Below are 14,421 nucleotides of genomic sequence, written 5' to 3'. Positions count from 1 at the left end.
GTAATAGTGAGGGGCTTCTTAATTCCAGGGGAGCCTGGGCCCCTCTTCCCCCATCCCCCACTCCCCACGGGATCTACGCCCAGGGGGTGTGATATCATTTGTCTTAAACTTTCCGTCACTAACTTTAGGATATAGTCATTTCGAAAATAAAAGAAGATAGCACTCCAGGCTTTTAGTTATACAGAGTTTTGGTGTATTATTAGGCTGTTGGACAAAAATATAATATTTAAATTTTATTTTTTTTATTTTTAGTTTGTTCAACGATAAATGTGTCTTTTTTTACTAGACGTTTATTTTATTCTTTTTAGTATCAAAAAAAAAATAATTGATTGAATATGAGTAATTAAAACAAATTAAAAGTACTAAATAGGAATGATTAAAGTATTTACTTGTTAAAATGAACTTAAATTTAGTCATTAATATTCACATAAACTAGTCATTTCATCTAATCTGTCAATATTACATGGAACGTTTCTTGTTATCTTAGACCAATCAAGTGCTTCTATTGGGAGACCATCCAGTGACTTTACGCGACTAAGGGCTACATAAGCCTGTCCTTGCAAAGAGACGCGATCCCAAATAAACAATTGCATAATCTATAGTGCAGCCTTGCATTTTATGCATGGTAGATGCCCAACTCAGTATTAATGGCAAGGGCCGGCGCGTCCATATAGGCGAACTAGGCAACCGCCTAGGGCGCCAAGTAGCTGGGGGCGGCGCAGCACGACACATAACAGCTGATATAATATGTTTAATGATTATTGAAACTAGATGAAAATGGATTTTTGTAACAGGTTGGAATGTTTATATTGATATAAGTAATTATTTAAAGTCCACGGTAACCTGTTTATGATTTGTAATAAGTAAAAAAGTAAAAAAAAAACACACGCCTGCTTACATTTGATTGTTGACCAAATCTTAGGCTTACGTGATGTATTTTGAGGCAAGGAAATTTCTTTTTTGTGGTGTCCGGCCGTAGCGGGAGGGGGGGGGGAGAGTAATTAAGGTTTTTCGCCTAGGGCGCCAATTTACCTTGCACCGGTCCTGTTAATGGCAACATTCGCCTTTCAGCAGTACCATAGCTCTATTTCGCTGGAAACTGAATGGCTATTGGTTTAATTATGTACACCATCTGTGCCGAAATCAACACGGATTGATGATCACGCCGGAAGAGTGGCCAAATAATTTCCGTTATAGTATCCGTATTGCCATTAACAAACCCCGGGCACATTTTCCACCATGACGCGACCTCGGAAATACTTTAAATATTTGAAATTTTGGAAAATTAGGCGCATTCCACCTTATCAAGGCAAAATTTTCCACCATAATCCGACCTTTAGGAAACACTCCAAATTGTAAAAGCATTATTTTTAAAATTTTAGAAATTTTGGGTCTTTAACACCCCTCGCCACCACAAGGGTAACATTCGACCCCGGGGAAAATTCCCACCATGCCCCGACCTCATGGATACACAAAAACCTGGTTATTAACCAGGTTATTGGTTTTTAGACCCTCTGACCCCCCTCCCCAACTCCCCCTTAAAACTAAGGTCTTAAGTTATCCAAATATTTTATTGTCAGAGGTTCTTAATATGTATGCAAAATATCAACATATTCGGACATCGAGAAGTGGGTAAAAATTGAATGGGAATATTTTATTACAAAGTCCATTCATGCATGCGTACAGGGAAGGGTAATAACAGCGTGGTAAAAATTGGAAGTCACGGGCGATGCCATGGGTGGTTTTCCGACCTTGAGGCGCTCTTGCCGACTGTGGTCGAGACCTCCAGGTTTCTGCGACTCCCCCCTACGGGCCGCGGGAACAGCGGAGCCCTAGACGAGGAAATGGAACCGGACCGGTCGCTCCAGCTGGTGAATGGCGGGAATATTCTAATATTTTCGAAGTTAAACTTCTTTACAACTCGGAGGGAAGAGAGGTAAATTGAGACAAATGACTCATTCAGAGCGTTAACGAAAAATTGAAACGGTGTATGGGTGTGTGGCGCTCGATAATGCTGACAAAAAAGGGAGGGGGGATGAATAAGGAACAAAGTAGAGGGTCCATCAAACTTAATAGAAATTATTTATTACATACCTTGCTTGAAGTCTGGAGTAATGGTTGCATCAGGCTCTTCTGTTTTACGAGTCCCCCTCTTTTCAGCCTCTTCAGTGCTTTGTTTTATTTTATCTTCTTTTGGCTCCATTCTTATTTTTCTTTCCTCTAGTTCTTGTTTCAGTGCATCTATGAGAGCTTCTAAGCGACGTTTTTCTTTTTCGTAGTCACTAGACAACTGAGCTAAGTTATTCTTAGCATTTTTCAGTTCCTTGTTTAATGAATCTATGGTCGACTGAGCATTCTTTCGGTCTTTTTCCTTGCTGATGACAAGTTCGTCTATTTTTCTTAACGCGTCTTCTAAATCTGTCTTAAGCCTGGCTTCATTTTCAGTTGTAGCAAGTTTCTTTTCTTCACTTGAAGTTGCCGATTTGTCTCTTCTTGGTACTGCTGCTTCTACTTTAAATTGCTTTTTGACTTGAACAATTTCAGGCTCTAATTCTATTGCTTCTTTTTCTGGAACAGTTACCTCTGAGACCTTGGGTTTAGCTTTCTTTGCTTCATTTTCCTCTTCATCGAGATCAGAATCGGAAGGTAGCTGTTGTTTTCCTTTGGCACTCATTAATTCAAATAACCTTCTTTTCAAATCTTTTATTTCGTTTAAAAATTGGTGTTTTGCTGCCTCGGCATTTTCCTTTTCTTGTTTTAAATCGCTTGTCATTTTTTGTAGTTCCTGTTCGCATGCTTCCAACTCTCTATTACTTGTATCCTTTATTTCTGTACCAGGTACTTGTGTCAGCTTTCTTTTTAATTCGTCTATTTCATGTTGAAATACCTCAGCTTTTTGCTTTTCATTTTCTAAATATTTAGTCACTTGTTCAAGTTTTATTTTGCAATCATTTAGTTCTTTATTTGTTAAGTCTATTAAGTTTTCTTCGGGTCCTGATTTTTCCATAATATCTTTTAATTCGTCTGTCTTTGCATCTACCGACAGTGGTTTACCATCTTTAGCTTCCGTTATTTGAGACAGCTTTTGTTTTAATTCTTTTATTTCATCCAAAAACTTTTTTTTTGCTGTCTCGGCTTTCTGTTTTTCATCTTCTAATTCTTGAGCATTTTTCTCTAGCTTCTGGTTACATGCTTCTAATTCTTTATTTTTCATATTTTTTATTTCTTCAGCCTGTAAAGATTCATTCAATGCCTCTTGTACTTTATCTTTATTTTCTGTTATTTGAGACATTTTTGTATTCAATTCTTTTATTTCATTTAAATATTTGTTTTTCATTTCCTCTGCATTCAGCTTTTCACTTTCTAAATCGTGAGACATTTTCTCTAGTTTCTTTTCACATGCTTCCAGTTCTTGATTTAATAAATCTCTCATATCAAGGTCATGTATACTGGTCCGTTTTGATGGCAATGCTGCTTCTACTTCACGTTGAGTTTTTACTTGAACTATTTCAGACTCTACACTTGTGGGAGCTTTTTGTGAAACAATTTCTTCCGTTATTTCTTGTTTGGGTTCTTCTAATTTATCCTTTTTTACATCAATATCTTTTTCCTCTGTCACCGCGATCAATTTTTGTTTCAATTCTTTAATTTCATCGGAAAATTTGCTTTTTAATAGCTCGGTATTTTGCCTTTCAGCCTCTAAAGTTCGAGACATTTGTTCCAGTTTTTGTTCGCAATCTTCAGATTCTTTATTTCTGAAATCTGTTTCCCCAGGTGATACTGATTCCTTCACAATGTCTACCGCCGGCTTATCGGGAATAGCATCTGTAACTAATTGTTCATTTTCGTTTTCTTGCTTTGCTTCAGCCAATTCTTTTTTTAATTTTTCTATTTCTTCTAAATGCTTACTTTCATTTACATTAGCGATATCACTTACATTTTTTAAATCTTCAGACATTTGTTCTAATTTCATTTTGCATTCTTCTAATTCTTTATTTTTCAGGTCCTGTAAGTCTTTATCAGATAGAGATTGTTCAATGTCTTCCTTCGATAGGTCATTTATGGAATCTTTACTTTTTTCTTGTGCCATTTTAGTCAAACATTCCTTCAATTCCCCTATTTCATCTGAAAATTGTTTTTTCAATACCTCAGCATCTTGCCTTCCTGTTTCCATTTGTTGGGTCATTTTTTCTAGTTTCAGCATACACTCTTCTAATTCTTTATTTGTCAAAACTTTTGGTTCGTCTTCTGATGCCATTTCTTTTCGAGTCATATCCGCATCATCTTGAATAGTATCGGAAACCAAATGAGACTTTTCTCTTTCTTCTGATAATTGAGCCAACTTCTTTTTTAATCCGTCCAGTTCTTCCAAAAGTTTTCTTTGAACAGACTCAGCATTTTGTCTTTCGGCTTCTGAATATTTACTTATTTTTTCTAGCTTCAGTTTGCACTCTTCAAAATCTTCGCTTGTCAAGTCTATTTTTTTATCTAATGAAACCAATTCCGTAGATGTCTCTTCTGGCTTTTCTTGGATGGCTTCTTGTATTAAATTTTCGTCTTCTTTTTCATTTGTTGCTTGTGCTATCTTCCTTTTTAGTTCTTCTATTTTATTTAAATGTTCACGTTGACTAAGTTTTTCATCTTCTAAATACTTAGTCAACTGTTGTAGCTGGAGTTTGCATGTTTCTAATTCATTCGTTGTCAAATCTTTTAGCTCTTCAAGTGGTTCTGATTTTTCCCCTTTATCAGTTATTATATCTGCAAATAAAGAATCTATATCTTTGTCATCTTTAATTTGAGGCAGTTTTATCTTTAAATCATTCATTTCCTCTAAGAATTTGTTTTTTATTGCCTCTGTATTCTTTCTTTCATCTTCCAAAAAGCGAGTTGTTTCTTCTAGTTTCAGTTTGCACTCTTGTAATTCTTTATCTGTCAAGTTCGACTTTTCTTCATCATGTGGCAGTTCTCTTGAATCATCTACCAATTTATCTTGAGTGGCATCGGTAAGTAAGGGAGACTTTTCTTCTCCTGTTTCTGTTGTCGATTTAATTTTGAAATCTTCTATTTCTTCTAAAAGTTTGTTTATTTTCATCTCGGCGTTCTGCCTTTCGGCATCTAAATGTTGAATAACTTTTTCTAATTGGAGTTGACATTCTTCTAATTGTTTATTTGTCGAATCTTTTGATTCCTCATCTAATGCTGAATCTTTCACAATATTTTTTAATATATCATTAATAACACTTGCAAATAAGTCCTCATCGTCTATAATTTGAGGAATCTTTCGCTTCATTCCTTTTATTTCATCAAAAATGTTGTTTTTCTTTGCGTCAGCATTCTGCCTCTCAGCTTCTAAAAGACGTGCCATATCTTCTAATTTGGCCTTACATTCATGTAGTTCTGTATTGGTCATATGCCTGACACTTTCCTCTGGTGTTAATTCTTTTGTAGCCTCTCCTAGTTTATCTTGAATGGCATCGGAATATAAGGGTAGCATTCCTGTTTCTTGGGTTATGTTTCTTTTCAATTCATCTATTTCATTCAAAAGATTTTTTTGTATTTCTTTAGCCTTTAGCATTTCGGCTTCTGAATATTTGATTAGTTGCTTAAGTTTATGTCTACACTCTTGTAAATCTTTAATACTGAATTCTTTCCCTTCTTCCTCTGTCAGAGAATCTTCTGAAGTCCCGTCTTGATCATCTTCCATAATATCTGCAATCGACCTATATCTGTCCCTTTCTTCTGTTATTTCAGTGAGTTTTTTTTTTAACTCGGCAATTTCATTTAAAAGCTTGTTTTCAATCATTTCTGCTTCTTGCCTGTCATGTTCATCTTCAATGACGTCTTCACCCAAGGGACTTAGGGACCTAATTTCTTTATGCTCTGAGAATGTTTTGGCCAGCATTCGCAACTGATTCTCACACTCTTCATGCGCTAACTTTTCTTCACGTAATTGATTTTCAGCTCCCTCTAGTTTCTTTTGAAGCATCTCCTTTTCCGAACAAACGTCGCAAAATTTCCTTTCTAATTGCTTAACATCATCTTGAGCGGTGCCAATGTCAGCAATTGCATTCCTTAAAGCTTCCTCATTCAAAAAGTGATCAGCAATATCAAGCAAAATACCTGAGATGGAGCACTGAATGAAACCGAGTAATTCGTACTGCTCAGCCCGAGTCATGTCGGATCGGTCGATGTTCAGCCGTTCACTCAAAGTTTCTACCAATTCGGTCTGTACTATTTGTGGTGTCTCCATTTGCGATGCCCATTCAAGAGTATTTATTAGCTCTTTCCCCATTTGTTCGAGCTTATTGCCTAGAACCTCTAACTCCATTGCCTGAAGCTCAAAACTATTCGAAGACTGTTTTTGCAACTCATTCCACTCTGCCACAGTTGCAGTTGTAACCTCTGTATCGTACTGTTTTATCCTGTCTTTAAGGATGGAAATGAATGAAAGCAGCATTTTCTTTTCCTTCTCTTGACAAAGCAATTCCAACTCGAGTTCTTTTATTTTGTTTTTTGTTGGTTGATTCTCTGTCACCTCACCAATGCTATTTTCATTTAATGTTTTCATTTGTTGAAGTGAGTTTTCAAGATTTAATATTTTTCCGGTTAGACTTGAAATATGACTTTCTGCCTTCTCTAGTTCGTTTCTAAGAAATTCATTATGTTTTGAACATTCTTCCAATTTGTTTTTCCACGCTATTTCGTTTTCCTTCTGCCAGGTAGCTACATCCTGTTTTTCTTTTGAATCATCGTGTTTTGTCTGTAAATAAAATTCACAACATTTGTTTCACCACATTCGAACACGTTTAGATGATTCTAGATGCTATAAAAGTATGATATTGAGACTAAATTTATGTAATGGTATTAAATTATTGAAATGTTGAAAAAATGTATAACATGAAAAAAGTCTAAAGCAGTATTGTGCACTCTCACGTAACTAAAAGTTTTACAAAAAAAAAATCATAAGGATAGTGTGTTAGCTGGAAAAATATGTCAGACAGAATGCTAATGGTCTATTTGACCATTTTCAGTGTTAAATTTACAATGGAAAAACATAAGCAATTTTTCATGATGATTTGTAATGTTGCAAATAGCCAGTTCACGAGTGAAATATACATGACCTGACTAGGAAACATAATTGGATTTTAAGTCTCACGTTTCAAGAGCCATGACCACTGAATACAATAGCCGAATGTAGCCAGCTAGTTATTTTTCTCTTAAATATGTTTCGTTCACAATACTAGTAAACTTTGGCAGGAACAATATTAGGGTTTATGGTAAATATTTCGACCTAGGTAGTTGTCATTCCAGGAGCAAGCATTTTTCTTAAGTGTTTTTTATTTAATTAGTATAGACTTTATATATTGACATATTTCTTGAGCTATATCATTAATGAATTTTGACCATGCCAATTAAAAATTTTCTTCAAATTTTTGTTTTTACTTAACACCATAATAAGATTGAAAATAATTTTAAAAAAACATAACGTTTAACAAAAGATATTTATAATTCAGGCTATAGTATTCTCCACTTGTCACATATATATTATATATAGGTGTGTTTGTGTGTGTGAGTGTGTGTGTAACAGAAAGGTCTGCGAACCCATTAGGTAAACGCCTATGGTGGCAATATATTGGGGGTGGCAAAAAAGGAGGGTGAAAAAGAAAAATTTTAGTAAAAAAATAAGTTAAATTCAAGATTTGCCTCATATTTAATAATTGCATAGTCTTCGGCAATACAATATATTATGGTTATACGTTTTTAAAATTGATTCTTGAGATAGAATTTTCATCAAAAGTGGGGGTACGAATTTGTAGATAGAGTGTGAATTCATTTTTTTTATCTAGTGTGTTCGGTAATTATAATTCGCAAAGATGATCACCTTAGTTATGGGAGGGGCGGAAAATATGACTTTCTCCAAGGGTGACAGAACTGGTGGCGCCTTTCCTGTATATAAATAAAATAACCAATAAAATCATGTTCCTTAATTACATATTTACCTGTTCAGAGAGGATTAAAAAAACTTCAGCAAGTGTAAAAAAAAGAGCCAAAAAGGTTTCTGCTCCATAAAAAAAACTTATTTTTGAAAAATTATCAAAAGTCGACTTTCTAGGTTAAAAATTTTTTTGTTATCTCAACCTCTAAGCATCTCCGTGATCCAACAATATTACATTGTATTTCAGTGTTTTCAGTGCCTCCATCAAATAACATTTGGAATGCTTGAAATACCATAATTATTTACCTCTCTCGTAGCTCAGATAGCAAACTATTTAACCTGAAAGTGCCAAAGATAGTCACGTATATTATTATTATTGCACTAAGATTTAAGCTTTTATTTTTAAAATTATATTCCCCATATTTTTGAAATGTTTTAATGAAATGAATATTTTTTTATAAATAATTTGTGAATAAGTTGTTTTGTGATGTAACAAACAGGCAAAAAAATCACGTGTTATACTTTGATTTTAGCAAAGATTTTGACTCATTGCTAATATTTGTTAATAGTTAAGGAACTCTCTAACTTCGGTTTAAGTAATAACTTTGTGAATTAGTTTGCCTGTTATCTCAATTATAGATTTTGAATCATCTGGTTTGTCCCAAGGAGAGACTTCATCTCAATTTTTGTTTAATTTGTTTTTAATGATATAAAATATTAATCATTAACTCTGATGTACCTACTGCTGTATGCTGATGACTCAAAACTTCACATAATTCTTAAACTGAAAAAAAATATAGACTCCGTCGTCAATTAAATGAGACTAAACAGTAAAGAATCTTAATACATTAAATTTAACGGAAAACTAACTCAATTCCCACACCTGGAACAATATTGCTACAACTAAAAAAAAATATTTTTTTGAGATAATGACTTATGACAATTTAATTTGCAGTTTTAATTACCTACATTTTTAATAGTAAAATTTGAACTTTGTGAAACTGTGTCTTATTGTATCACGATTAAGTACAGACAATGGTGTTTATGTTTTTTTTTATTATAGAGATCTGTGATTAAGTGGTTGTGGCAGTTGAACAATTATATAACAATCCAGATTCATAAAATACCACAGAATGAAACGTGGCGTGCAATAAAATTATCTTCGTAATGTAACATGAACATAAATAAGATTGTATCTCATATGCAACATAAAACGCATTTAATTTTTAGGTATAGTGGTTTTGAAACATTTTAAACCATGTAAAACTGCCCCTTTTATGTGGAAGTCTTGGATTGATAGGCAAACGTTCTATTGCTGACAGACTGTGCAATAGAACCATTTTACATAGTTTTGCATCGATTTTCTCTGCAGCACATTAAAAAATTGCAAAAGTGACACACGTGTCCAATAACTATGTGCAAATTATTTAAACTATCAAAATATTATCTAAGACCGAAAAATATTATGATATTTGAATGATATTGCTGTGTTTTTGGATGCTAAATTATATTTTCGTTACCATATTGAGTTCAAATAAGTAAGTAATTTCTTATGTTAGGTTTTATTGTTTACAAAACCAAGTCACTTATGATTCCCTTCTACGTTTATACTATCATCTTATATATTTGAGATAGAATATTGCTCTGTGATACGAAACTTTATTGTGGAGACAATTCTGAAAGGCTTAGTTTTGAACCCAGGATCATTAACGAAATTTTTGTGAATAAACAATTTTAATTCAACGATAAAAAATGTATAGTAGATTATTCAAACCAATTGTCTAATCAGAATGTAATACCGAGAAAAATCACTTTATTCAGTAATCTTTTAAAACATTTAGTTTTATTATTTTAGTATTTATTGTGATAGTTCAATCCTTCTTTAGTTATTTTTGTTTCATCATATTTTAATGTAATATGGATGTCAAATGACAGGTCAGCTTCCACGTAGTTCTCTTTTTACTGTAATATTAATGCGATCAAAAGTAAAAAAACTATATTGGAAATATAGTGCTATAATATTAGGGAAAAATACATTAGAAAGTTCGCGCGATTACTCTGGGCGGTTCAAATTTTTTAAATTCGGTTAGCATTACTGTACATACATAGTTTAGATTTTATCATTCCTAAGCATAGTTAAAAGTCCCGTACTGCTACCGTTGCTTAACTAATTTACTTCTTTTTCTGTGTATATGTAAAAAGATTTTTCTACTAATCAAGACATTGTCGGTTAACCTTTTATAAACATGTGGCTAAAGCACTCTACACTACAAAACTTGGCAGAATTTGAAAACTGCTGTGGGCGCTTGTAGATCGCTTGGATTGAGAATCACATTATATGATATATTATTTTTTAATTTGGCAAAATTTTCTACGGAAAATTTTGATACACCTACCTTTCGGGAATTCACTTGCTCAAGTTCGTTCGTTGTGGCATGAAGTTCTGTTTGCAGCACATTCAAATAATCTTTTGCACTAGCGAGTTCTTTTTCACTCTCAATAGCTTGCATATTTATGTTAGCCAAGTTTTTACAAAAATCATTTAGCTGTTCCTTTGCAAAGTTATGGTCTGTTTTTATTTTATGCAAGTCCTCATTTGTCTTCAGATATTCTTCCTTAAGTTTATTTAATTCAAATGTTTTGTTCTTGTATGCAGCTTCAACATGACCAAATTCCTCATTAATGCAAGATAATTCTGATTGAAGAGTATCAAGCTGTTGCTTTGCAAATTCATGATCTGTTTTTGTATTGTTCAAGTCTTCTTTCGTCTTAAAATAATTTTCTTTAAATATGCATAACTCATATTCTGTATTCTTGTATGCATCTTTAAAATGACCAAGCTCCTCATAAATATAACATAATTCTGTTTGAAGAGTATCAAACTGTTCTTTTGCACGTTCATGCTCTATTTTTATATTTTTCAAGTCTTCGTTCGTCTTTAAATATTCTTCCTCATATTTACTTAAATTATTTGTTTTGTTCGTGTAGGCAGCTTCAATATTAACAAGCTCCTCACTGCTGTGAGTTAGTTCTGTTTTAAGAGTATCAAGCTGTTCCTTAGCAAATTCATGCTCTGTTCTTACTTGGTGCAGTTCCTCGTTCGTTCTAACATAATCTTTCTTAAGTTTATTTAATTCTTGTTTTTTATTCGTGCAGGCAGCTGCAATGTCAACAAGCTCTTCACTGCTGCGAGATAATTCTGTTTGAAGAGTATCAAGCTGTTCCTTAGCAAATTCATGCTCTGTTTTTACCTGGTGCAGTTCCTCATTCGTTCTAACATATTCTTTCTTAAGTTTATTTAATTCTTGTTTTTTATTCGTGCAGGCAGCTGCAATGTCAACAAGCTCTTCACTGCTGCGAGATAATTCTGTTTGAAGCGTATCAAGTTGTTCCTTGGTATATTCATGCTCTAAACTTACCTGGTGTAATTCTTCGTTCGTCTTGACGTACTCTTCCTTAAAATTATTTAAATCACTTTTTTTGACCGTGTATGCAGCTTCGATATGCACAAGCTCTTCGTTAGTGCGACGGTATTCTATTTTAGTTTCACATAGATTTTTTTTCAAAAGTACCAAATGTGATACTCTCTCTTCTAGTTCTCTTTTTGTAGCAGCATACTTTTCTTGTGCTTCATTCAGCATCTGTTGCGATAAATACATTTCCTGCATGTTCTCGTTGAGTTGTTTTTGTGCGGCGATAATTTCTGCTTTGGTAAAATTTATCTGTTGCTTGGTCTCAGCCGATTCATTTTTCAACTTATTTAGTTCGTTTTCATTACCATTTTCTGACTGTAGTGTATTTAGTTCATTCCGTACAGATATGCGTTTCGCTTTCAGTTCTTCTAACTGCTGCGTAATGTTAAGGTACTCTACTTTCCATTTTGCAAGTTTTTGGCTCGTGCAATCATACATAGTTTTAGTTTCTGCTAGCTCCTTCGTTGCAGCAGCACACGCTAATGCTATCTCTTCAAGTTTCTTCTTTGTGCAGAAGTAGTCAATATCCATCTCATAAAGTTTTTGCCTTATCTCAGCATACTGTGCTTCTGCCTTCTCAAGCTCTGTCCTTTTACACTGACTTTCGGTAGTTAACTGGTCCATTGCTTCAATTATTTGTGTATGTTGTTCTTTTAGTTCGGTGAGTAGTTTTTCTGAGTCTTGTATTTCAGTTCGTAAGTCACTCAGACACTTGGTTAGTTTAGGTTCTTCTTCGTCCGTCGGTTGATGAATCTTCCCATCTTCATGGACCATATCAACAACCCGGACATGCTCTTCTTGCTCATGTGGATATTTTAGTCGAGCGAGTTCAAGTTCTAATTCATCGTTTTTTCGTTTTAACTCGCGGAATTCTGAGTCTATGATGAAAAGTCGCACTTGTGAACACGTGAGCTGGTTCTTAGCATCCTTGAGTTCTGTTTTTGTGGATTCTAATTCATCCTCCCTTTCTTTGCAGGATTTTTCATCGACTGTTATTTCAACCATCCTAGCTCTTTCTCCAAAACTCTCATTTTCCTGCTCACTGAACGATGTTGTCTCTTCGGTATTTTCAACTTCGTTAGAAAGGTTCGAATTTTTGATGTTCAAATTGTTTTTTCTTAGTTCAAGTTGCATTTCATTCGTGAAAACACGTTTTCCTTCAATCTCGTTCAGCCTATGTTTTGCATCAGTCAATTTAAATTTTATTTCGTCTAGTTGACTATTTGCTTCCTGATATTTCTGCTGAACTTCGCGCAAAACTTGCTGCACGTGAGCGAAAAGTAACTCAAGCTCTTCTTTGTTCTGCTCATCGATTGAATTCTCCTGCTCTTTTTTTCGCATTTCATTCTTTGAATCAATCAACTGTGTCTCAGTTTCACTTAAGAGTCCCGTGGCACGATTAACCTCAACTTTTATTTGAGAAAGTAGCTTACTTGTTATTTTGCTTTTCTCTGACAATCTGTGTTCAGGCTGATTAAAATCCATCTCCAAGTCATTCACCGAGTCAGTTTCAATACATATTGTTTTCATGTCTTCATCATCACCAATTTTTTCCTTCGGGACAGTTTTTGTTTCTCGTTCTGCCGGTTGTTTTCTCGTCGACTCCAGCTCTCCCAGCAAAGTCAGTAGCGTATTCTTCGTGAGATCGTGTTCCATTTCAGCTTCACGGATTTTTTCTGTTGCTATGGCATGTTTCTTCTTGAGTACAATTAGGGCGGCGTCTTGGCTGGCCAGCTGTGTCTTTAAATTACGTATTTCCGAATCCCGTTTCTTCAGTCGCCTCTTCATGGTGGAGCACTGTGCGTCGCGGTCGTTCACGTTTTTGCGCAGTGTTTCGTTCTCGAAAGACAGTTGGCTTAGGCGCATTGTCTTGCATTCGTCTTGTCTTTTCATTTCCTCCGAGTCACTTTTCAGTAGGTGGTACGCCGTTTCAATTTCTTGGAGACTTTTTTTGCACGAGATGTTTTCCTGAGTAGTGGCAGAACTCTCCCCGACAAGTCGCTCTAACTCTGTGCGGTCAATCAGTGATGACTCCTCGTCGTTAAGTGTTTTGTTCAGTTTGCAAATCACGCTTTTCTGGAACATAAAAAGCATACCACTCAACCCTTGGAATGAAAAGTATTTAGGCTGTAAACAATTCTGACTTCATAATTTTTATAGTTTTAACACGGAAAACATTATTTTCAGAATACGAGCGCTCTACTGAATGTTATTGAAAGAGTATAAAAACTACTGTGTTGAAGCCGCTAAAGTCATACTTTAGCGGGTTGTTTCGTAAGTAAAGTTTCATCAAGTCCACTCTGTTCATATCTGATGCTTCTAATACTTTCAGTGAATACAAAACTAATATGGCCATAGCCTGGGCGGTTAGTATTCATAGCCTACTTTAAACACCAAACTATTGGAGAAATGTCACAAGAATGCAAATAGGATAATTTTGCACCCATTCTTTCTTTAATGTGTGTAACTAAATAAACACAAATTCTACTTGATGTATATTTAATTTTCACGCATTTTATAATAAGGTTTTTCGTACAAAGACTATCAAATTGAATTGGTTATAAATTAAGCCCTGGCTACGTTACAATCCTTGCAGGAATATTTTCAAATGGTTATTACGGAAGCATTCAAGTTCATGTGAATACCTTTAATTATTTTGGAAGGCATGAGTTATAAGTTTCTATAAATAATTTTTTTGTTAGGGAATGTGATCGCTGCAAGCAACGGGGTACATTGCAATACATTGAATCTACAGATATCCTCAGCTAATTAACATAGTTTTCAGTCAAAATTAACTTTTCTGGTCTGGAGTTTAGGGTTTCTACTAATTATACGCTGCATTCATTTAAAATTGTTGAAACTAAACGAATTTTATAGACATAAATAATTCGTGTGTACTGTGAAAAGGCATGGCGGTAAATAAATATTTGAGCGATGTTTTTTTTTTAATTGCCTGAATTGTTATCTGCTTTAATATAATTTCTGGGACATACACCATTGCAGTTTTGTACT

The 14,421-nt window shown here is 34.4% G+C and overlaps 1 protein-coding gene across 1 annotated transcript in view; it reads right to left on the bottom strand.

The window, feature by feature from the left end:
- Positions 1 to 14,421, bottom strand: part of LOC134528437 (extracellular matrix-binding protein ebh-like) — a 103,125-nt gene that overhangs the window by 24,880 nt on the left and 63,824 nt on the right. Inside the window, exons 8-9 of the mRNA XM_063362083.1 lie at positions 10,333 to 13,485; positions 2,095 to 6,760 (exon numbers count right to left, since the gene is read on the bottom strand). Of these exons, the coding sequence (XP_063218153.1) occupies positions 2,095 to 6,760; positions 10,333 to 13,485 (7,819 nt within the window). The remainder of the gene's footprint in view (positions 1 to 2,094; positions 6,761 to 10,332; positions 13,486 to 14,421) is intronic.

The sequence above is a fragment of the Bacillus rossius genome, chromosome 1, assembly GCF_032445375.1.
Source record: "Bacillus rossius redtenbacheri isolate Brsri chromosome 1, Brsri_v3, whole genome shotgun sequence".
Lineage (NCBI taxonomy): Eukaryota > Metazoa > Arthropoda > Insecta > Phasmatodea > Bacillidae > Bacillus > Bacillus rossius.
Note: the sequence above shows the minus strand (reverse complement) of the source record. Positions and strands in the feature narration are given on the sequence as shown.